Here is a 26,441-nt window from a genome sequence, read left to right as displayed (position 1 = left end):
CTCATTTTCTTATGAACAGTAAACAGCTCAGCTCCTGTGAACAAACGAGTACTAAGTAAACGATATATAGTTTATAATCTGTTATTTATATTTTTTCCCCAATGAACTATGATTTTACACGTTTGCATACCTAGAAAGGTCCTTTCACACCGCCCTGCTTTCCACAGCTTGATAGACTTGTCAGCTGATCCAGTCAACATCAAACCCTGTTCAGGCAAAATCTTTACAGCCCAGACAGCAGCTGTGTGGCCCTATAAGGTAAAGTAAAGCTATTATTAGATGCATTGACTGCGGTCACTGTATAGTAAATCTATACAACTATAATGATATAAGAAAACGGAATAGTGCAGCTAGAATAATGTTATGTAGAGAAAATAATGTACTCTTGGTTCTTTTCTTTATTTTGATCCTGCTCAGGATTAAGAAGTGAATGTATGCTGCACCTGTTTCACATACATCAATATATACAGTGTGTATAATATATATATATATATTTCACTTGAAAATGCATCTTAGTTGCAACATGTGAGTTGGGAGGAAAAAAAAGAGAAGGAATCTGTATTGTTGATGCACTGGAGGAACAGTCAATTTAAATAAAATATAACCTTTTATTATATTTTATTTCAATACATTTTTCCTCCAGTGCGTCAACAATACAGATTCCTTCTCTTTTTTCCTCCCAACTTTAGTCTATGCATACTGTAGTTGACAGCACCCCCTATATAGACTGAGCATTGTCCAAGATATAAGATAGGGGCCTATACCTGTGGACATGTGGCGATGACCCACCTATACACATGATAATACAAGAATACGAGTTGAGTGTGCGGATACTCAGTTCCGTTGCAAGATGTAACAAGCTGCTTCATGATACCGCACTGATTAAGTTGATATGCAAAAATAGGAATTTGATACCTACCGGTAATTCCTTTTCTCCTAGTCCGTAGGGGATACTGGGATGGTCTTAGTACCATGGGGTATAGATGGGGTCCATTGGAGTCATGGCACTTTAAATACTCTTCAGTGTGCTGGCTCCTCCCCTCTATGCCCCTCCTGCAGACTCAGTCTAGGAAAACTGTGCCCAAGGAGACGGACTTACTTTGAGGAGGAAAAGAAAAAGAAAAAAAATAATCGTTATGGTAGACTTGCCGTTGATAACTCTATTTCTCCTAAGTCCACAGGATAACATTGGGATATGAGGTAGCGACAGCGGATTGGCACCAAACGATCAAAGCTTTCGGCCTCACAGAATGCAACGGGCCCCTCCCTATATCCCCGCCTCCTGGCTCAGGCAAATCAGTTGTTTTCCAAAGCTCAAGGCAGGAGCATCAGAGAGCACTAATCAGGCGAAAAGAACACACATGCACACCCTTCCGTACAAGAAGGAAGAGGTTAGTAAGTGAAAGGATCCTCAAATCAGGTGCGTCAGGGTGGGATCCCTGTGGATCCTATGGACTTATGAAAAATGGCGTTATCAACGGTAAGTCTACCATAACGATTATTTCTCCTGCAGGGTCCACAAGTTATCCACAGGATAACAATGGGATGTCCCAAAGCAATTTAGTGGTGGGGACACTCCTGATTGGACAGCAGAATCCTTTGCCTCTCAGGACACTGAATTCGGGCGAAGGTATCAAAGGCATAATGTCTAATGAATGTATTAATGGTAGACCATGTGGCTGCCTTACATATCTGTTCTACTGAAGCACGACGTCGTGCTGTCCATGACGGACCTACCTTACGAGTAGAGTGAGCAGAGACATGGACAGAACAGGGATATCAGCTTGAGAATATGCTTCTGAAATAGTCATTCGAAGCCACCTCGCCAGTGGCAGGCCAGGAAATCTTGTGAAATCCGTAGAGAATGAAGCCAGTAACTGTTTTTCTGATGGCACTGGTACATTCCACGTAGATTCTTAAAGCACGAACTATGTCCAACGATGCAGCTCCTGCAGAAAGTTCCTGCCCTTAAAAGGCCGGGACTACAATTTCTTTGTTAAGGTTGAATTTAGACACCACTTTAGGAAGATACCCAGATTTGGTTCTGAGAACCGCTCTATCTGGATTAAAAAAAAAAAAAATGCCCCTAAATCTAAAACTCTTCTAGCTGAAGCAATAGCCAGTAGAAAGAGAACTTTAGCTGTCAACCATTTAAGATCCACTAGTTTTAGTGGTTCAAAAGGGGCCACTTGAAGGGCCTTTAGGACTACAACTTAAGTCCCAAGGCACTGTAGGAGGAAAAAAGGAGGTTGAATGTGCAGCATTCCCTGGAAAAAAAAAGTGTGCACATCCTGCAGGTTAGCAATTTTCTTTTGGAACCATACAGTTAATGCTGACACTTGCACTCTCAAGGAAGCCACCTGTAGACCTTTTTCCATTCCTGCCTGAAGAAATGCCAGGTCTCTGAAAACTCTGAACGCCCTAGGGTTAAATTTCCGGTCACTGTACCATTGAATATAGACTTGCCATATTCGGTGATAAATGTGAGCTGAGAAAGGTTTCCTTGCTCTGAGCACAGTTTAAATTACCTGTTGTGAGAATCCTCTTGCTTTCAGGATGAAAGTCTCAAGAGCCACGCCGTAAGACAGTCGATCCAGGTGCTTGTGACAGCAAGGACCCTGACACAGTGGATCTGGACGTTGAGGGAGTAGGAATGGAGTATCCATCGACATCCTCTGCAGATCTGTGTACCAATGTCTTCTGGGCCAAGCCGGGGCTATTAGTATCACAACGCCCTTTCCTTGTTTTACCTTTCGCATTACCCTAGGTAACAGGGTGATTGGTGTAAACACATAGGCCAGACGAAAGTCCCACCTCACTGACATGGCATTCATAAAAAAAATGGCTCCGGCACACTTTGTTCTTGACCCGTATGCAGCAAATTTTGTTGTTCTGGCGTGACGCCATGAGATCTACCTCCGCTAACCCCCATTTGTCTACCAGATTTTGGAAGACCTCTGGGTGTAAAGCCCATTCGTTAGCATAAATGGTGTGTCGACTGAGAAAATCCGCTTTCCAGTTTAGGACTCCCGGAATGAACACTTCGGACAAGGCTGTAAGATTAAGTTCTGCCCACTTTAATGTGTGACTTGCCTCCCTCATTGCATTCTGGCTGCGAGTTCCTACCTGATGGTTGAGGTACGCTACTGCCGTTGCATTGTCCGAGCGGATTTTGACTGGTTTCCCCTAGAGGATGTCCTTTGACTGAATAAGTGCCATATATATGGCCCGAAGTTCCAATATATATATTGCCAGGCAACTTTCTTTCTTGGTCCACTGCTCCTGGAAGTAACTTCTTTCTGACACCACTCCCCAGCCCTGAAGACTGGCGTCCGTTGTCAGGATTTCCCAATCTGATATCCAAAAGGGTCTCCCTTTGTCCAGATGGGATGTCTGTAGCCACCAGGCCTCATTAGTCCCAGAGGAAGGACTAAAGTCTGCGTTTTTATTGTCTGATGACAACCATTCCATTTGGAAAGGATAAGACGTTGCAGAGGCCTCGAATGGAACTGAGCACACTCCACCATGTCGAATGTCGACACTATCAACCCCATCACACACATTGCGTGTGTGGAACTTTGCGTGGAACTTTGTGTGGAACAATTGCGTGGAACTTTGACTGTGTAGTAGTTCCTGAATCCTTGACTGAATTTTGGATATTTTGTTCAGAGATAGAAATACTCTCTGAAGTTCTAAATCCAGCACAGCCCCCAAATGAGTCAACCGTTGTGACGGAACCAGGGACTTTGCCCAATTTACAAGCCAACCGTGTTTCTGCAGACAAGCTATTGTCTGTTGTAGAGGACACAGAAGCAATTCCTGAGAATGTGCCAGGATTAATAGGTCATCGATGTATGGAAAAATTCTTATCCCCTGCAGCCAGAGATAAGCTGACATTACCACCAAAATCTTGGTGAATACTCTGGGGACTGTGGCCAGTCCAAATGGAAGGGCCTGGAACTGAAAATGCTGTTGGAGGATAGCAAACCTGAGATAGCGCTGATGGGACAGTCCTATAGGAACATGTAGGTAAGCATCCTGGATATCCAGGGATACCATAAAATCCCCCAGATCCATGGCCAAAATGATGTAATGTAAAGTCTCCATATGAAAATGAGGCACCCAAATGTACTTGTTCAGCACTTTGAGATTGAGAATGGGCCGGTACGACCCATTTGGATTCTGGACTAGAAACAGGTTGGAATAAAAACCCTGTCCTCGTTGCACAGGAGAAACTGGGATGATTACTCCTGACTAAAGCAATTTCTGAACTGGCTCTTGCAAAGCCATGGCCTTCGTTTCTACTGAAGACAGGCTGGTACAAAAAAAACCTTTGAGGAGGGTGTTTCTTGAAAACAAATGCATAACTGTGAGATACCGCTTCTTGCACCCAGGCATCTGTGGTAGACTGCTGCTAGATCTATGCAAACTGAGGAAGTCGGCCTCCCACCCTGGAGTCCCCTAGGCGGAAGACCACATCATCAATCTGATGGCTTATCTTCTGATTTGGAAGCCGGTCCTCTGGTAGCCCAATGCTTTTTAGTCTTACCAGACTTGATGTATTGGGACTGTTTGTCATCACCCTTTCCTTTTGAAAAGCTGGAAATCTAGGCTTCAATTTGTGTGTGGAAGAAAACTTTACTTTCTTGGAGTCTGCTACTGACTCCAAAATACGGTTTAATTCTTTACCAAAAATAATATCTTGAGTAAAAGGCAGAGAGTCCAGAACCTTCTTAGATTCTGAGTCAGTTTTCCATGTACGTAGCCAAACCGTTCTGCGAGCTGATACTGCTGAAGCGGATGCCTGAGAGGCAATTGTACCCATAACCAAGGCTGCTTCTTCCATAAACATTACTACCCGTTTGATATGTGCAATATGGGATTTTTGCTCTCTAGATGCCATTGAAAGATCCTCCTCCAATGCTGCCACTGCTATCGCCATCCAGGCTGAAGCCATGGCTGGTCTTATGACTGCCCCAGACAAAGAAAAGATGGTTTTTAGAAAACAATCTATTTTCCTATCCGTGACATCATTTAATAATGTTGAAGGCAGAGGGAATGTAGATTTTCGCACAAATCGAATGACATGCGTATCTACTTTGGAAGCCATCTAATTTTAAACAGTCCCCAGCCGAAAGAGGATAATTGGAATTCAATTTCCTTGGAATACTAAACGTCTTACTGGGCGTAACCCAAGCCTCTTGCATAATTTCCGTCAGCTGTTCTGACCCAGGAAACTCAGTCCTAACTGTTTTGGGACGTTTAAACACAGGTACCTTAGATTTTAACACAGGCTCTGCTGCCTCCAAGGATAGAATAGCTTTCATAGAACTAATTAGCTCAGATATGTCCACTGAGCTAAGGACTTCCGCCTCGTCTCTGTATGCAGAACCGGAGTGTGACGAGTCCTCATCCTCCGATGAATCCTCACCTGAAACATGTGTAGACTGTGAAGATGTTGTTTCATGTCTATGTGATTTACTTACCACCGGCCTTTCAGCCTGTTTTTGTTGAGAGGCTGCTGCTTCCCCCCTGCTGGATGTAATAAACCCCAGGTGGAATGCTGCATGTAAGGGTTAATAGAGTAACCTATCCCTGGTACAGAAGTTGGTATTATCCGCTCAGCTATACTAGATAATGGGGGTCATTCCGACCTGATCGCACGCTAGTTATTTCTTGCAGCGCTGCGATCAGGTCAAAACTCAGTAAAACTGCGCATGTGTATGCACCACAATGCGCAGGCGCGTCGTACGGGTACAAAGTGGATCGGTGCTGGGTGATGGATTTAACGAAGAAACCATTCGCACAGCCGATCACAAGACGACTGATAGGAAGAAAGCATTTATGGGTGTCAACTGACCGTTTTCAGGGAGTGGTTGGAAAAACACAGGCGTGTCCAAGCGTTTGCAGGGCGGGTGTTTGACGTCAATTCTGGGACCGGACAGGCTGATGTGATCGCAGCGGCTAAGTTCAGACCTACTCAGAAACTGCACAAACTGTTTTTGTACCGCTCAGCTGCACAAGCGTTTGCACACTTGCAAAGCGAAAATACACTCCCCCAGAGGCGGCTACTATCTAATCGAAGCGCTGCAAAATATAGCTAGCGAGCAACTCGGAATGACCCCTAATGTCTGTGCAAAAGTAGCCCATGGGTGATCCGCTTGCACCTGTGTCTGCCCTGGATTTTCAAGAGACTTTGGTGAAAGCTAAAACAATTTGCACATATACCATTCTGAACCAGATCCGGAGAGGTTAACCCACCTTTGCAAGACAAACATGACATGAGTGTTGGTGCTGCTGTTAGTGTATTTTCCTCACCCTTGCTGCTCTTAGACATGATAAATAATCACACACCTGCAACTGTGTTACTATACAATCTGTGACTAATCACTTTAAATTTTGTTAAAGTGACATACAATCCGACCCTACCCTGCTTTGCATCAGCACTGAGGATCGGAAAAGACAGAAAAAAACTGACAGAATTATAGTAAAGTCAGCAATCACACTAGCAATTAGTCACAGGTTATACATTAGTATAAATAAGCAACATGAGCACATAATCAACTACAAATACATTTCAAGTATGTAGGAGAAACATATTACTGCATTACCTTATATAGGATTTAACCGTAGTCAGTCGCACAGTGAAAGAAACAGCAGCAATAGTTTACAGACTCGTATGCATCAGGCACTTATCCAACGATTTGTACTCAAAGGGTAGATAGAGACTTAGTGCTGTATCACCCGGCACATTAGAGACTTAAACCCGCTTCCAGGATCAAGCAATACGGTAGTGAACACTGAGTGGATCCAGATGCTATTAGTGTATACAACTGCCCCGTGAACCTAGAGTGAACAGAGACGCCCAAGTGAATACCGATGCACCTGTCATACAGCCGCCTATGCTGCAACTGGGTCCTTTTAGATACACAGAGTCTTAGATGGCAGCGGGAACTCAGTTCATGGCGGGAAACTCTGAGGAAACTGTTCATGAACAGGGGGAGGGGCAAACCAAGGGAGCGTCTTACTCCCCACTGCTGACATCAAACCTAGGGATCGCGGCCTCATACTACCCCCATGGAGCCTATGATCCCTGAGGCCTAGTGCTGGTGCATCTGAGGTGGCAGCCACGTCAGCGACTGTTCAGTAGTCTCCACCCCAAAACAGTGTGGCTGTGTCTTGTGTTCCCCTACTAAGCGGAACTGATGCCTTACCTTCTCCCCATGCTCCGGCCACAGCCTGGTAACATCTGCTGGACTTGCTAGAACATCCTACATAGATGCCCGCCGAAACAGCACTGTACTGTACTGTTGGAGCGACTTTCTAAGGTACGTAATAAGACGCTTTTTAGAAAGAACACTAAAAAAATAAATTAATAAAAATTGTAAGACTATAAAAATAAAATAAAATAAAAAGCTTATGGCTGCTAAAAACAGCAGCCCATAAACCATGGTCCGGCTCCTGCTGCACTAAACAAAAAAACGATTTGCCTGAGCCATGAGGCGGGGATATAGGGACGGGCCCGTTGCATTATGGGAGGCCGAAAGCTCTGATCATTTGGTGCCAAACCGCTGTCGCTACCTCATATTCCAATGTTATCCTGTGGATAACCTGTGGACCCTGCAGGAGAAAGTGGTGAGTTAACGAACCAACACACAATCACAAAAGAGGATAGCAAAGCTAACCACAACTTGAAACTAAGGACAGCAACAGCACACCTAACCAAGTGCCACAACAACAATGCTTGTAGGAAATTAATGAAACACAGAGGCGAGCGCCCAATTTCCCCTACGGACTAGGACAAAAGAAATTACCGGTAGGTATCAAAATTCCTATGTTCTCCTAGGGGATACTGGGATGGTCTTAGTACCATGGGAATGTCCCAAAGCTCCCAGACCGGGAGGGAGAGTGCTGAGATCCCTGCAAAACAGAGCGACCAAACTGAAGGTCCTCTGTCGCCAAGGTATCGAACTTGTAAAACTTTACAAATGTGTTCGAACCAGACCAAGTAGCTGCTCGGCATAACTGCAAAGCCGAGACACCACGGGCAGCCGCCCAGGAAGATCCCACCGACCTTGTGGTGTGGGCCTGAATAGAACTCGGTAGCGGCAAGGCTGCCAAAGAGCAAGCTTGTTGGATTGTCATCCGGATCCAACGAGCAATGGAGTGCTTTGAAGCAGTACATCCAATCTTCGTAAAGTCATAGAGAACAAAAAGGGAATCAGATTTTTGGTGACAAGCTTCTATCGTGACATAAATCTTGACAGCTCAAACAACGTCCAAGGATTTTGAAGAAACTGATGTGTCTGACAATACAGGAACCACTATCGGCTGGTTGATGTGAAATGCCGACACCACCTTAGGCAGAAACTGCGGGCGAGTCCTGAGCTCCGCTCTATCCTCGTGAAGCACCAGGTAAGGGCTCTTACAGGATAAGGCCCCCAATTCTGAGACACGCTTCACTGAGGCCAAGGCCAATAACATGACAGTCTTCCAAGTCAAATATTTCAAGTCCACCTGGTGTAAAGGGTCAAACCAATCTGATTGCAGAAAGGTCATGTCAAAGTCAAAAATATTTCAGTACACACATCACGTACAAACTACACACACATGTTCTCCGTGCGCGTATTTGTTCTGCCGTGCGTGCGCATATTCGCAATTTGCGTATGATCGCTCCCGCGGTCCTGCGTATTAGCGCGTGGTATGAGTAATTACGGTAGTGCTTGTAATCGCAAGGAAAAGTCATAAAAACACATTACATATTTAATCCACAATGTACACATAGTCCACATGCACCGCACCAGCAAGTTACACTTGTTTAAATGGTACAGCAACAAAGGGATTCACCTTTACAGGATAGGAGGGGACAGAACTAGGTTATAAGGTGGTGTTTGGTATCCTGCTGTAGGGTATTTTAAGAGCAATATTCTGGTGTTGGTTTGCAGAAGATCGCACACTCCTGCGAAAAGTTATGCGCAGGAGCAGAATATTAATATTAACTGCATTTACTGTACTCCTGATATTCGGCGGGAACCCAGTGGAGAACATCTGCAAGTGCACCTGGACCAGACATCGCCCACCTATTCAAAATGACCTATGACCTCTTCTATACTGTAAATGACCATCCCAGTGACCAATAGACAAAGAGATTACAGTTCCCATTGTGTTAGGTTTTGGACAAATGTATAAAAAGCCAGCTGCAGGCCCGGTCACTCTCTCAATCTCTGAAGGTCATCTACCTTGATGACCGAGGACCGGACCGGGAAGCGCAGGCGAACAAACGTATGTACCATTGACTGTAGCCTCTTTTCTGTTATTATAATTGTATCTTTGTTGTAATCCCCTTTTATCAATTATATGTTGGCGGGTCGGATCCCAACTTCTTAAATACAAATTGTGTCGTGTCTCTTTCTCTGCTAGATTTGTAAGTGTATCTCAGACACACGTGAAGCTGCATAGTGCTCACGGCGTGTCGTGTGTGTATGCACCGCGTGTACTTTGTACGTCCGTTGCGGCGTTAGTACGCAAAGTGCGTACACGGTACGGGACTTTGTACGCCAACTGTGTAATAGGTACGTAGGTTAAGGATTGCATACAGCGGCCGCAGCGGCTCGATTTTAAAGTGTATTGAGTGTATTAAGGTATTGCTTTTAGTCCTGTAAGTAAATCAGCATTTACAGTCAGGACCAAAGTGAGATCCCACGGTGCCGTGGGAGGTACAAAGGACGGTTGAATATGAAGGACACCTCTTAGGAATATCTGGACTTCCGGGATAGCAGCCAACTGCTTTTGGAAGAAAATAGACAAGGCAGAGATCTGAACCTTAATGGAGACTAAACGAAGGCCCATATCCACACCTGCTTGCAGGAAGAGCATGAACCTACCCAGATGAAAATCTACAGTGGAGTACTGATGACCTTCACACCAGGAGACATACTTCTTCCAAATGCGGTGGTAATGCTTAAATGTGACCAGCTTCCGAGCCTGGACCATATTAGAGATAAATATGGAGGGAAGCCCTTTCCGCGCGAATATCTCCCTCTCAACCGCCATGCCGTCAAACGTAGCAGCGGTAAATGTGGTTAGACAAACGGTCCTTGCAGAAGATCCTTATGAAGCAGCAGAGGCCAGGGCACTTCGAGCGACATAGCTAGGAGGTCCGCACACCAGGCCCGGCGAGTACAATCCGGGGCAATCAGAATTGCCTGAACGCTTTCCCTTTTTAGTCTCTTTAGGACCCTGGGAATGAGAGGAATCGGAGGGAACAAATAGACGAACTGGTAAATCCACGGGGCCGTCAGAGCGTCCACCGCTGCAGCCTGTAGATCCCTCGTCCTGGAGCAGTAGCACCGCAGCTTCTTGTTGAGACGAGAAGCCATCATGTCGATTAGGGAGCAGCCCCACTGTTGGAATACTTGAGGGTGAAGGCCCCCCTCCCCTGGGTGCAGATCATGTCTGCTGAGGAAGTCTGCTTCCCAGTCATCCACTCCCGGAATGAAGATGGCATACAAGGCCCTGGCGTTACGGTCCACCCACAGGAGTATCCTGGACACCTCTCGCATTGTGGCCCTGCTTCTTGTTCTGCCTTGCTTATATAGGCCACCTCCGTGGCGTTGTCCGACTGGACCTGTATGGCCCAATGTTGGAGGAGATAAGCGGCTTGTAGAAGGGCATTGTAAATTGCTCTGAGTTCCAGAATGTTTATTGGAAGAAAGGCCTCCTGAGGTGACCACCATCCTTGAAACTGAGCCCCCTGCGTTACAGCATCCCAACCGCGGAGGCTCGCATCCGTTAAAAGAATCCAGGTCTGAATTCCGAAATGTCGACCCTCCACTAGGTGGGAGGTCTGCAGCCACCATAACAGGGAAATCCGTGCTTTTGGTGAAAGGGATATCCTCTGGTGCATGTGTAACCCTGACCACTTGTCTGCCTCTATACCCTCACAAATTAGTAAAGCTCTGTCTGCTGTGCTCATCCCAACCTTAACTAAAATCTGTAATGTTTCTCTACTGGTATCTTTCCTTCTCCATACAAGCATGCACTGATGACTCCCATTGTGAAAAACAAAACTCTGACCCCAACACTCTTTCAAACTACCGTCCCATCTTTCAGCTCCCATGCCTCTCCAAGCTACTTGAGAGACTTGCCTACACTCGCCTCACACACTTTCTTAACTCACACAGCCTACTGGACCCACTTCAGTCAGGATTTTGTGACCAACACTCCACAGAGACAGCACTGACTAAGGTAGTGAATGATTTGGTCACTGCCAAATCTAAAGGCCATAACTCCCTACTTATTCTCCTTGATCTCTCTGCTGCTTTTGACACTGTTGACCACTCTCTTCTCATACAAACACTACAATCCCTAGGTATTCAGGACACAGCCCTTTCTTGGTTCTCATCCTACCTATCTAATCGCTCCTTCTGTGTTCGTTTCTCGGATTCCACCTCCTCTTCGATAACTCTCTTAGTTGGAGTACCGCAAGACTCAGTCTTAGGTGCTCTACTTTTCTCTATCTATACCACATCTCTTGGCAAACTAATCTACTCTCTTGGATTTCAGTACCATCTGTATGCGGATGATAGTCAAATCTACCTACCCTCCCGAGATTTGTCACCATCTGTATTGGGCCGTGTCACTGAATGCCTTTCTGCCATTTCATCTTGGATGACATCTCGCCACCTCAAACTTAATATCTCCAAAACAGAATGAATTATATTTCCACCGGCCAATATTAGTTTCCAACCTGATATCTCTATCACTGTTGAGAACTCGGCAATCATCCCTACCCCACAAGCTCGCCGCCTAGGTGTCATTCTTGACTCTGAACTGTCCTTAGTTCCTCACATTCAATCTGTCTCAAGATCATGTGACATACATCTAAGAAACATATCCAAAATACGACCATATGTTACACAAGACACAGCAAAAACTCTAATCCATGCTCTTATTATCTCCCGCATTGATTATTGTAATAGTCCCCTGACCAGTCTTCCCAAACATAGGCTCTCACCACTACAATCCATTTTGAATGCAGCTGCGAGGCAAATCTTCCTCGCTAAACACTCATTGTCTGCAGATCCACTCTGTCAGTCCCTCTATTGGTTACCAGTATTCTACCGTATTAAATATAAAATACTTTTACTGACATACAAGGCTATTAACCAAACTGCACCAACATACATCTCAACTCAAAATATCTTCCTACCCGACCTCTCATCTCTGCACAAGATCTACGTCTCTCATCCACACGCATTACTTGTTCACACTCAAAATTACAGGACTTTATCCAGGCTTCACCCACTCTGTGGAATGCCCTCCCATGCAAAATAAGACTCGCCTCTAGTCTCCAAACCTTTAAACGTTCCCTGAAAACTCACCTCTTCAGACAAGCCTATCAAATTCCAGACCCACCCACATAACCTTCAGTGCTTCCCTATCTAATTACATCTTCTCTGTACAGTATACATAACATCACATAATTTGTCTTTTTTTACTCTCACACCCTCCTAAAACTTGGCCAACATTGCGGGGTGATCATATCATACAACCTTAAGAAACTAGCAATCTAGTGGACTATTATGCAATAGGTATCTATCCTTGTGCATCAATGCCTATTTTCCTACAGATTGTAAGCTTGCGAGCAGGGCCTTCCTACCTCTATGTCTGTCTGTTTTTACCCAGTTTTGTTCTATTACTATTGTTCTAATTGTAAAGCGCAACGGAATATGCTGCGCTATATAATAAACGGTTAATAAATAAAATAAATTATTTGTCCAGCAGACCAGCTGGAACGGACAGGCATAGAACCTTCCGTACTGAGGGGGTAATTCAGACCTGATCGTAGCAGCAAATTTGTAGCAGTTGGGTAAAACCATGTGCACTGCAGGTGTGGCAGATATAACATGTGCAGAGAGAGTTAGATCTGGGTGGTTTATTTTGTTTCTGTGCAAAGTACATATTGGCTGCTTTATTTTTACACTGCAATTTAGATTTCAGTTTAAACACACCCCACCCAAATCTAACTCTCTCTGCACATGTTACATCTGCCCCCCCCCCCCCCCCGCAGTGCACATGGTTTTGCCCAACTGCTAACAAATTAGCAGCTACGATCAAGTCTGAATTGCCTCGTGAGAGGCTACTAGCCTGCCCAGCAGGCGGATGCAGAGATGCACCGAGATTTTTGTAGGTTTCAAAACGGAGCGCACCATTGACTGAATAGTCAAGACCTCGTCCATAGGAAGGAGCACCTTCTGAGACACTGTGTTCAGGATCATCCCGAAGAACTGAAGCCTCTGCGATGGTTCCAGGTGCGATTTCTGTAGATTGAGAATCCACCCATGATCTGTCAGTAACCGTGTAGTCAGGGCAATGCTTTCCAACAACTGAGCCTTGGATACTGCTTTTATGAGAAGTAACGGTGGAACGATGTTCACACCCATCACGCGGAGTTGTAGCATCATCTCTGCCATCACCTTTGTGAACACCCGTGGTGCCATTGAGAGGCCAATGGGCAAGGCCGAAACTGGAAAGGAGTATCCTGCAGTGCAAACCTGTGGGAAGCCTGATGTGGTGGCCATATCAGGATGTGCAGGTACGCGTCCTTGATATCCAGTGATACCAGGAATTCCACTTCTTCCAGGCCTGAGATCACCGCTCTCAGAGATTCCATCTTGAACTTGAATACCTGTAGGTAAGGGTTCAGAGACTTGAGATTCAGAATAGGTCGGACCGAACCATCCGATTTCGGTACCACAAACAGGCCGGAATAGAAGCCTTTGTTTCTGACTAGATGGAGGACTGGAACAATAACCCATGTTTGTTGCAGCCGTTGGACAGCCTCCAGCAAGGCATCTCGTGATGCAGGTGAAGCTGGCAGGCCTGATTTGAAGAATCTGTGAAGGAGCAGCTCTTGAAACTAACCGATATCCCTGGGAGATTAGGTTTCTCATCCAAGGATCCCGGCAGGATTCCGCCCAAATATGGTGGAAATACCTGAGGCGAGCACCCACTTGAAAATCCCCTTGAAGCTGGGGCCAAATGTCACGCAGAGGGCTTGGCAGAGGTAGACCCTAAACCCTGTTCCAGGGAACCAGCAGCCGCTGGTCTGTGTGGTTTACCTCAATTACCTCGTGCAGTGTTAGAAAAAACCCTGGCTCCGCCCTGAATCTGGCCACACGAAAGAAATGGAGAGAGGGGCTTAGATAAGCACACATAGCAGGAGAAGCTGCAGACGGCAGATAGGTACACTTACCGGCAGTAGCTTGTGAAATCCACTTTAGTTTCTCACCAAACAAAGCTTCCCCCGTAAAGGGGAAATTTTCAACACACTTCTTGTAATCAGCGTCCACTGTCGCAGCTTACGAGCATAGCGGTAGAGCGTGAATTGATAATGCCGATCACCTTTATAGGCTCACTCAAGTTAACTGAATCCTGAATATGATGTAGGAGTGTTAGAAGCTCCTCCTGGGGCATGGTGTCAAAACCATCTATGACATTTTCGGTTTATTTCCACACGCAATTGTGGGTCTCTGAGCGACCCCCACTGCTGTGTAAATGGATTTGAGAGTAGTTTCGATCTTCGATCTGCACGGTCCTTTAAGGAGATAGCACCAGGTACAGGCAGCACAATCTTTCGTGACAGCCTGGACACTGAAGTATCCACTGTGGGAGGAGTCTCCCACACTTTCCTATCCTCAGAGGAAAATTGGAAAGAAGTCAATAACCTTTTAGGGGTTTGAAACTTTGTCAGGATTAATCCACGCTTCTTTAAAAAGCGTGTTTAATTCCTTTGAAACAGGGAATGTAGCATGAGACTTAGGTTTTATATTGAAAAACAATTCCTCATAAGGTTCAGTTTCCTTATCAGGAATATTTAGGACCTCTCTAATAGAATAAATCAGAGCTTCCACTCCCTGAGACAAAGTACTCTCTGCTTTATCCCCCTCAACGTCTCCCTCTTTCAAATCTGGCATGTCATTATCAGAGTCAGACAGGAGCATGTGAGGCAGTGTGCATTTCTGTAAAACAGGCGGGGGGGGGGGGGGGGAGAGGTTGGGAAGCAGGTCTGAGGTTTACAGTGTGAACTAGAAAATCATCCATAGATTTTTTAAACACCTGCCTTTCATGCTTGGCCATAGCCAGGTCAGTGGAGATATCGGTAATCATTCCCTTAATGGAGTCCAGCCAGGCTGGCTCCTGTGAACTGTTACCCTGAGATGGGATACTGCACTGAGGGAGTAATTCAGAGTTGATCGCAGAAGCAAATTTGTTAGCAGTTGGGCAAAACCATTTGCACTGCAGGTGTGGCAGATATAACATATGCATAGAGAGTTAAACTTGGGTGGGTTATTTTGTTTCTGTGCAGGGAAAATACTGGCTGCTTTATTTTTACACTGCAATTTAGATTTCAGTTTGAACACACCCCACCCAAATCTAACTCTGCACATGGTTTTGCCCAACTGCTAACAAATTTGCTGCTGCGATCAACTCTGAATTAGGCCCTGAGTACACAAGAGACCACCCTGGGGTAGGGGAAAACTGTGTTACAGGACTGACATGTAACCTTTTTCCCAGACATAATGAACAGCAGAGCATACACACAGGAATAGGTTAAATATAACACAGTGACTTAGACAGCCCTGCAAGGATTGAGACAGAGAAGAGAAACCAGCAAACTCTGCCAGTAAGCTAAAGCAGTGCTCTGCCGTGCAGTAGCTATAACCTTATATAAGGTAAAATAGCTGTATTACATATAAATTGCTCCCCCCCTTCTACAAACCCCCTTGGTACCAATTGCAGGTGCAGTGGAGGGTCCTTGGAGGAGCAGCGCTTACTTACATGCAGCCTGATACAGCAGAAAATGGCGCCTAGAGCTGCTGGTCCAGCTCTGGAAGCCCCGCCCCCTCAATTGCGTGCAGTGTTCCCTATCAATTTTATACTGGCAATGTCTCTAAAGTGTAGGAAACGGGGTTAAAACCCTTTCTTACGAAAGCGCCAGTGTGGGTGCCTGCAGCAGGCAGCGCAGCCTCCGCAGCGCCGTGTGCCCACTGCGCCCTTATGCCGCCAGTTGAACTGGGGACCCGCTAACCGGGACCTTGGTTTATGTCAAAGTCGAAAAATATTACAGAACACGCAGCACGTATAAAATACACACACATGCCCACTGCGCGTGCACTTGTTCCGCCGTGCGTGCACATATCCGCAATATGCGTATGGTCGCTCCCGCGGTCCTGCGCGTGGTGTGGGTATTTACGGCGGAGTTTGTGAACGCATGGAGGGCTATCAAAACATTACATATTTAATCCAAATAGTGCACATTGTACACATAGTCCCCCTGCACCACATCAGCAAGTATCAACAGTTTAAATGATTCCAGAACAAAGGGATTCACCTTTGCATGATAGGAGGGGACAGACTAAGGTTATAAGGTGGTGTCTGGTATCCAGCTGTAGGGTATTTTAAGGGTAACATTCCGGTGTTGGTTTGCGGAAGATCGCATGTTCCTGTGGATAGTTATGTGCAGAAGCAGAATATAGATATAAACTGTATTTACTGTATATTATGTATGCGGCGGGAATCCAGAGGAGACCACCCACAAGAACAGTTGAGAAAGACATCGCCCACCTTTTCAAATCAAGCTATGACCTCTCCTGTACTGTAAAGATGCATCCCTGTGTCCAATGGACAAAGGGATTACAGTATCCATTGTATTGCTTTTGGAAGAAAGCCTGCTGCAGCCCGGCCACACACAAGACTCTTAACGTTATCTACCTGATAGCGGATGACCGGACCGGGAGGCGCATGCGAATATTCTCACGTATGTACATTGACTGTAGCCATTTACTCTGTTGTATTGTAGTGCATAATTTGTATTGTTAACCCCCTTTCAGAAATATTACTCTGTGGTGTCGGAACCCAGTGATTAACTACAAATCGGTGTTGTGTCCTCTTTTCCCTGCTAGGGTTTAAAGTGTATTACATTGACTAACTGTATAAGGTTTAAAAGTGTATTGAATTGGGTGTGTACGCGCTGCGTGTACTTTGTACCCCCAGCGCGGCGTTTGTACGCAGAGTCCGTACATGGTACGGGACTCATTACGCAAATAGCGTAAGAGGTACGTAGAGTGCATATTAAGTTTAGCGGCCGCAGCGGCTCCATGGTAAAAGTGTGTTTAAAGGTATAGCTTTATGTTTTAAGATAATATCGACATTATCAATTGGGGGCATCGTCCGGTTTTTCCACATACCCGCAGCCTAGTAGGTTAAAGCAGACTTTATCTATCAGCAAAGGGCGGACAGGTATCCTACGTAAACCTTTTTCTGGCCGCAGGATACACTAGAAACCCTATTTTATTGCTGATTAGATGGCGTCTGCTCTGCATGGTTTGTAGGGATGCTGGTGGGACCCGTAGAGTAAATACGCAAAGCTATTTAAAAAGTCTGTGAATTTCTGTTTGGCGCCAAATGCGCACACAACACAAGCGTACACCTGTACTCTGTATACCTGCTCACAATTGTTGCCATAAGTACTGATTACTAGATTCATTTAGACCTGTGCGGAGAAATTTGTTGCTATTTAGTTAAAATATAGAATAAATATTAAGGAAGTAAACGTAAAACACAAACACAGTCTGGCCTAGTTAAAAAGGTTTATACAGAAAGAAACTGTGTTGTGTTAAGTGAGTGATTATAGGTAATATTGCTTACATTTATAGAAGTGTGGGATTTGTACTATTGCGGACGTACGGTTTTTGTACACGTGTCTCGGACAAAGGACGGGACTGCGTACGCAACGTAAACACATACACACGGTCGCGTGTTTACGCAACGTGCGTAAGGGTACGACCGCTAAGTACAAATTACACAATAGCATTGTTTAGTTTAGGGGCGGGACAGTAGCCACGCTACATTAGCACAAACAAAGATTGGCGAACAGTGCTTCGAGTATGTTTACCTTCTAATATTGACCCCGCGAAATTCATTACTGATTGTAAATTAGAGCATAAGTACCTCTCACTGATGAGTACACTCAGGAGAATGTACGACAAATCAATCTGCAATTAGGAGTATATTTCCCTACTGTTGTCAAATGGAATAAAATCTTTTCCATAAGACAAAAAGAAGGTGAAATGGCATCTGAATATTTCCACCGATCACTGCAGGAAATGGCTAGATACACTGGGATCGAGGACATTAAGGACAATGTACATCACAGGGAGGTAGCTATGTCAGTATTAATGGACGGGTTAAAAGAGACATTAAGAACAAGGGTACAAACCACTCTACCTAACTGGAGAGGTTTCTCGGTGGCTGCATTAAGACAGTCCGCTATCGAGCACGATCGGAACGTCATTAAGCACAGGGAGTCTCAGGGGGATAAGCTGATGACAGTAAGTATAAATGCTCTTACAACAAAACCGCATCAGCCAAAACCCCAGACCCCTGATGGTAAGTCACGTGTAGTAGTATGCTATTACTGTCAGAAGGAAGGACATTTTGCACGGAACTGTAGGTATAAAAACACACATAAGGTATACCAACCCCCTAGACCAGGATATGAACCACACTATAATACACATAATTGGGATCAGGGATCGCATAGAAGAAGTTATGAGCCACATGCAGGGGAAACAAGGAGGTACCCACCTAGGAGGGACTGGCAGACCTCCGAAAATTCTCAGTTACCCCCCTCACATATTGTAGCTGCCAGTGCGCTGCGGGAGGGTCACAATATACAATAGGGGTTGGGCCACACCTGTAATCTGCAGCCAGTGAAGTTGATTGCTAGCCTTGATAGTGAACCTGAGGTCACAGTTGATGTAGCTGGTAGATCATTACCTTTTCTTGTAGATACAGGGGCGGCCAGGTCAGTGTTAAATTCGACGGTATGTATGAAAACCACGGGTAAAACAATTTTGGCAATCGGAGTAACAGGAGTAGTGCAACACTACCCTTTAAGTAGACCTGCGGAGATTACGATAGGGCCTTTGCAGACCAAGCATTCCTTTTTGCTAGCTGTATCAGCTCCGACTAATCTACTTGGGAGAGATTTATTGTGTAAAATGAGGTGTGTCATATATTGTACTCCTGAGGGTGTCTTCTTGGATATACCCGAGAATCACGTTCAGGAAGTGCAGGATATGTTAGACAGCCCACAAGGGCTAATGTCACACTCTGCTGTTATAGACAGGTGTCCATCAAAGGTAGTGGAAATGATCTCAAGAATACCGGGATCCCTCTGGACCAAAGATGGACAAGACACTGGATTTATGGCGAATGTAGCTCCAGTAGTAGTGCAAATAAAAGATGGTAGGATAGCTCCAAAAATCCCTCAGTATCCTCTGAAGCCAGAGGTGGAATTAGGAGTATACCCAGTCATAGAGCGCTTGCTACAACAGGGCATCCTAGTCAGGACGTCCAGCACTGCCAATAGTCCCATCTTCCCTGTGAAAAAGAGTGGGGGGAGGGGTTACAGGCTAGTGCAGGAACTAAGGGGGATAAACAAGATAGTTGAGAGCCAATTCCCCGTAGTGCCAAATCCAGCTGTCATCTTCATGCAAATTCCCCCTACTGCTAAATTTTTCACTGTCATTGACCTCTGTTCTGCCTTCTTTTCGGTCCCTCTGCACCCTGACAGCCAATACCTGTATGCATTTACATACAGGGGAGTACAGTACACCTGGACTCGCCAACCCCAAGATTTCATTGACAGCCCAAGTATTTTCTCCAAGGCTTTGCATGACTGTTTACAATCTTTTCAACCTGAGAGCGGATCAGTATTAATACAGTATGTAGAGGACTTACTGCTGTGTTCTGATTCACTCGAATCGTCCTTGAAAGACACGAAACAGCTTCTGTTTCACCTTTCTAATACGGGACACAAGGTTTCAAAGGATAAGTTGCAGCTGTGCCAGACCAGGGTAAAATATTTGGGACATTGCTTGACGCAAGGACTTAGACACCTCACCGCTGAATACAGACGATTCGCGACATGACTCTGCCACAAACCCAGCAACAGATCCGCACCTTTCTTGGAATGTGTGGGTACTGCCGAAACTGGATCCCAGGGTTCTCCATACTGGCTTTACCTTTGCAAGAAATGGTCTCTTCGAACAAACCAGATCGGATCTCGCACACAGAGGAGTCCGAACTGGCATTTGAGAGACTCAAACAGTGCTTATCACAGGCACCTGCATTAGGCATGCCAGATTATGGGAAACCTTTTGAATTGTACGGTACGGAAAGTGCTGGGTGTGCGGCAGGTGTCCTAACCCAGAGACATGGTGATGCCAGCAGGCCGGTAGCTTAGTACAGTGCACAGTTGGACACCGTAGCGCGGTCTCTCCCAACATGCTTGCGAAGTGTTGCAGCGATAGCTTTGCTAGTAAGTAAAAGCGAAGAAGTAGTGTTAGGACACAACCTGACAATTCACCTCATGCAGTGTCAGCCTTACTGAACTCCGCCCAAACCAGACATGTCTCATCGGCACGGTTTACAAAGTGGGAATTAGCACTAATGGCCCCTGTAAACATTACCATAAAGAAATGCAGCGCACTAAATCCTGCAACTTATCTGCCGGGTGTGCCTGGACAGGCACAAAGGGTGGGGGGTGAGAATGATGGTGAAGGAGGATTTAGTGCAGACACTGACACGCATGATTGTATGGAATACCTGAACCAGACTTTCACTGCAAGACCTGACATTAGTGACAACCCACTGGAAGGCGTAGATTTTACTTTTTACACTGACGGTAGTTGCCACAGACAGACGGACTCGGGAGACCTGTGTACTGGATACGCAGTCGTAGATGACAGAGGTATCATAGAAGCTGAACCCCTCGGCCCACCGCACTCAGCACAAGTTGCTGAGCTGGTCGCCTTAACCAGAGCGTGTGAATTGGCCAAGGGTAAGTCAGCCAATATATACACAGATTCTAGGTATGTCTTTGGAGTAGTGCATGATTTCGGGGCCCTATGGCGCCTCAGAAATTTCATGACAGCAGCTGGCACACCTGTAGTGCATGCACCCCACATAAAAAGGCTTCTAACAGCGATACAAGAACCAGACAGAGTGGCTGTTATCAAGTACAAAGCACACACTTACAACCAAGATCCAATCTCACTTGGTAACAGCCGGGCAGACGAAGCTGCTAAATCAGCAGCCAGCACCCCCATACAAACAGATATCACATCACTGATGACATTCAACACACAAAAATTAATTGAAATGCAAAATTTGTGTTCTCCACAGTAAAAGGAGGTCTGGAGGTCAAAGGGGAATGGCCAGGAGTCCTCAGGACTCTGGACAGGTGGACAGGGTAAGCCAGTGGCCCCCAGAGCATATCTTCCAAGCTTAGCTGAGGCGGCACACGGTCTGACTCATCTGGGTAAAGAGGGTATGTGTAAGCTGGTGAGAGCCTACTGGTGTGCGCCAGGATTCTCTTCTCATGCGGGTAAGAGAGCAATGACATGTCTTACTTGCTTGAGGAAGAATATTGGAAAGTCAATACCAACAGAACCATCCCATATCCCTCAGACAGACGGCGCTTTTCAGGTAATACAAAATGATTTCATACAGTTACCACCCTGTAGGAATTTAAAATATGTGTTAGTCTGTATTGATGTGTTTTCCAATTGGGTAGAAGCGTTCCCTGCTGCCACAAATACTGCTACGTTCACTGCAAAGAAAATTGTGCAGGAATTTGTGTGTAGATATGGTATCCCTAGAATAATTGAAAGCGATAGGGGTACCCATTTTACAGGTGAAGTCTTTCAGGTTATGTGCAAACTGATGGGAATTAATAGCAAGCTGTATACTCCGTACCGCCCAGAGGCGAGTGCGAAGGTGGAGAGAGTGAACAGCACTATTAAGAACAAGCTGAGCAAAGTGATGGCTGAAATTGGATTGTTGTGGCCAGAAGCTTTGCCACTCGTATTGTACAGCATCAGAACCACTCCCAGGTCCCCCCTTAACCTATCACCCTTTGAGATTCTTTTTGGTCGACAACCCCATGTAATGATAGACCCCCAGGATGATTTGAAATGCAATAACGAAGTGACTGTAAAATATTTGGTTAAGATGATCCAGCAGCTGAGGAATCAAAACAGAAATCTAAAGCTGGTGATTCCTGACCTACCGAACAGTAATTGTCATGACATTGAACCTGGGGATTATGTAATGATTCAAAATTTTCTACGCTCAGGTTGCCTTATTGACAGGTGGGAAGGACCGTACCAAGTCTTACTAACCAGCACGACAGCATTAAAGGTTGCCGAAAGAGACTTGGGTCCACTCATCCCACTGTAAGAAGGTCGCTGACCCAGAGAGAACCCGTGACAAAGAGCAGAGTGTAGAGAACATCGTATCACTGGAGTGTCTGCTCCGGGAAGGTTGAGAGGCAGGACTGTTGTCACGGCACCTGAGCACGGAGAAAAACAAGACCAGAGGCGGTTGTCGCACCAGTTTTTTTTATTTTCTCCATCTCTCACTACCCTCCCTCTCTTTCTCCCCCTTCTTGTTTCCCTTCTCTTCCCTTAACAAGATGGACTTACCCCAAGAGACTGCGTTCCGGGTTTTCCTGTTAATCCTGTTGTTGACCAGGACAGTCTGTTTCGGTGAGGGTCCCAGAGAGGTCGAGAAAGGATCTGGAATGGGTTCTGATGGCGAGGATGGATTTGTAGAATCTCAAGAGCAACACATCACTTGAGCAAAGGCAAGTATCAGAAAGCGATCTGGTAGTCAGGGAGCTCAGAGGCACTGTGAAGGGTTATTGGCTGAGGAAAATTGCATTTGTAGGAATTGTGAGAACCTAGTCGAGGATGGGTGCATCCAGAGATGTCAGTCCAGCTTTAATATCAACATGGACCGTCATCCATTGAGTGATTACCACTCACTAGTGGGTAAGGTCTTAAACTAGACAGAATGCTGGGTGTGCTCACAAGTACCTCAAGGTCAGAGCAAGTCAGGATTAGTACCGTACCCTTTAGCAATAGATGAGGTACTCGAATTACGGGGTGGGAGACCTGCAGACAAGAAATTCAATATTTCTAGGCCCCCTAGTTTGAAGCTCCACCAGTATCATGTAGATAGATCCTTATTATGTTTCAATATTTCCAATTACCAAAAACCGGGAAATTGGGAAGTGACATGGAATAACCAGACCATGGCCTTTTCACATAGAGCTGATAGGATACCCATAGACTCTGAACTTGTACGCCAAATAGCCAACAGTGGAAGGTATTTTCGGTATAGGTATACTTAAGGAAACAAGACCATGTGGATTGGAGAAGTATCACCAGGGTACTGTGCTCATATCATCCAGCCTGATACTTGTACTGAACAGATGGGAGAACTAGGGATTGGGTTTTTCACTTGGAAAGTTTGTAATATGGTAATGTCATATTCTGTCCCATATGTTCTCCCCGATGATGCCTATTTCATATGTGGGAGGAAGGCGTATAAGTGGCTTGCCCCGAACTCAGAGGGATTGTGTTATGTTGGAAGAGTGTTGCCAGAGGTCATGACCATAACCCATGATACGATGAAAGATGTTCACCGCAGTGCTCAGGCTCCTTATACTCATACTCACTATGAACACATCGTCAAGAGACACCTCATAGAGAGGACAGAGCACGTAGCCTCTGATTTGATCAACGAATCCACCGGGATTCAATTCCTTCTCGCATTAGACATCACCCGTACTGCCAGAGGAATTATAAATTATCGGTATATCCATGCGCTAGCGAACTTGATAGATAAAATCACTGAGATGTATGACGACACCTTCAGGTATACGGGTAGGGAGTTACAAGCTTACAAGACAGAAATGATCCAGCACAGGATGGTCCTCAATTATATCACAGCCGTGACGGGTGGGTACTGTGTCACTTTGGCAACTCAATATGGTGTGAAGTGCTGCACGTATATTACAAACAGCACTGACGACCCCACAGAGATTATCGATCAAAAGATGGATGATATATTGCAGTTGAAGTGGGAGTTCCGGAGGAGACACAACCTTACCCTGACCGCTGTGGGTAATGAGCTGACCGGCTGGGTCTCATGGTTGAACCCACGAAATTGGTTCTCAGGATTAGGAGAGTGGGCTCAAAATGTTATTATGAGTGTAGGAAAGTTTCTCCTTTGTATCCTGGGAGTCGTCATAATTATTGGCTTGATATTTAGGTGTGTTCGAATTCTAATGCGGCACAAGCACGGCACAAATTTGATGAGTTTAAGGAGCGGGGGCATTGTTACAGCAGGAGATTTCATTTACGACCCATCCATAGAGACAGTGTTATGATAAGACATGATTGCAAATGAATTCCATGGCCTGTTTCTTTCACCCGTTTTTCCTTGGTCTCCCCCTCTGCCCAGATACACCCATCCGGAAAAGACATCGATCCTACCCAAGAATGATTACGAAAATGTTATGTGAATGTATTTTAGATATGTGTCTTATCTTCATCTCTACAACCTCCAGTTAGTGACACACATAGTCGACAGGTGATATCCACATATATTAGCACTCACATATGTTCCCCCTCCATGTATCATCAACTAAATGTGCACCTTATTTGTTGGAACAAGAAGCCGAAAAGAGCTCGGTAGTGTTTGTTGGCCCACTTACAGACCCTTAATACGGGATAAGAAGGATTTAATGTATACTTCGCAATACCTCGAAGCTTATCTAGAACATATACGGCACGATGATACATGCCCCTCAGACATGGACTCATACATACATGCTTTTTACTATCCCACTAGGTCATACATTTCCCGCCTACAACTCTCCTCCTACCATCCAATCGTTTGTAGATCTTGTATTGATATTTTTCTGTTGTTTTTCCTAGTGATTAGATAGTGGCAGTTATTGTTGACTGCCAAAGGGTAGACTGTCAAAGTCGAAAAATATTACAGAACACGCAGCACGTATAATACACACACATGCCCACTGCGCGTGCACTTGTTCCGCCGTGCGTGCACATATCCGCAATATGCGTATGGTCGCTCCCGCGGTCCTGCGCGTGGTGTGGGTATTTACGGCGGAGTTTGTGAAGGCATGGAGGGCTATCAAAACATTACATATTTAATCCAAATAGTGCACATTGTACACATAGTCCCCCTGCACCACATCAGCAAGTATCAACAGTTTAAATGATTCCAGAACAAAGGGATTCACCTTTGCATGATAGGAGGGGACAGACTAAGGTTATAAGGTGGTGTCTGGTATCCAGCTGTAGGGTATTTTAAGGGTAACATTCTGGTGTTGGTTTGCGGAAGATCGCATGTTCCTGTGGATAGTTATGTGCAGAAGCAGAATATAGATATAAACTGTATTTACTGTATATTATGTATGCGGCGGGAATCCAGAGGAGACCACCCACAAGAACAGTTGAGAAAGACATCGCCCACCTTTTCAAATCAAGCTATGACCTCTCCTGTACTGTAAAGATGCATCCCTGTGTCCAATGGACAAAGGGATTACAGTATCCATTGTATTGCTTTTGGAAGACTTGTATAAATAAAGCCTGCTGCAGCCCGGCCACACACAAGACTCTTAACGTTATCTACCTGATAGCGGAGGACCGGACCGGGAGGCGCATGCGAATATTCTCACGTATGTACATTGACTGTAGCCATTTACTCTGTTGTATTGTAGTGCATAATTTGTATTGTTAACCCCCTTTCAGAAATATTACTCTGTGGTGTCGGAACCCAGTGATTAACTACAAATCGGTGTTGTGTCCTCTTTTCCCTGCTAGGGTTTAAAGTGTATTACATTGACTAACTGTATAAGTGTCACGATCTAGGTAATTCCTTATCAGTATTTACCTTCCAAATGCCTCCTGAGACTGTCCCAGTGTTCCAAGCCTGGATTCCATCTGCACTGTCTGTGTGCAGCACGCTGCATCTCATTGTCTCAAATCTCTTTACTGTGATTCTGGCAGCTTCATGGTTAAAGCTCACATTCAACTTACAAACCATCTTTCCCTCCAAAAGCTACCATGGGCGCAGCCATGTTTTCCTAATCACATGTTACCTTTCAGCCTATCAGCTGCACTCTGCTCCCAGCCTGATTACACAGCAGCTGCACTCTGGTCTCTGGTTAATCAGCCAGCCAATCCCTGCTTCCCAGAATATCCTGTTCCTGGGGTGGAAAGAGGTCAGTGCTTCAATTGTCTTCAGTGATTCCAGTGTGCAGTTCTCCCATGGACTTTCTCTGCAGTACAGCCTAACTCCCTGGTGATTACACTCTGCAGTGTAACCCGACACTCCAGTGATTAACCCTCCACAGTCTACCCTGATTCACCTGTGTCTGAACTCCGGCTTTCCAGCAGCCATTCTCCAGATTCTTCTACAGCTCTCCAGCGATCCCCAGCATCACTTCATGCTTCACCTGTGCTTCTAAGTACAATAGTGCATTTCTATCTGTG

At 45.5% G+C, this 26,441-nt stretch overlaps 1 protein-coding gene across 4 annotated transcripts in view; it reads right to left on the bottom strand.

Annotated features, from left to right (window-relative positions):
- PLAA (phospholipase A2 activating protein) overlaps window positions 1-26,441 on the bottom strand; it is a 155,542-nt gene that overhangs the window by 87,360 nt on the left and 41,741 nt on the right. For all 4 annotated transcript variants that reach the window (XM_063914106.1, XM_063914104.1, XM_063914105.1 and 1 more), the window contains exon 4: window positions 131-251. In XM_063914106.1, the coding sequence (XP_063770176.1) occupies window positions 131-251 (121 nt within the window). The remainder of the gene's footprint in view (window positions 1-130; window positions 252-26,441) is intronic.

This window comes from Pseudophryne corroboree, chromosome 1 (genome assembly GCF_028390025.1).
Source record: "Pseudophryne corroboree isolate aPseCor3 chromosome 1, aPseCor3.hap2, whole genome shotgun sequence".
Lineage (NCBI taxonomy): Eukaryota > Metazoa > Chordata > Amphibia > Anura > Myobatrachidae > Pseudophryne > Pseudophryne corroboree.
Note: the sequence above shows the minus strand (reverse complement) of the source record. Positions and strands in the feature narration are given on the sequence as shown.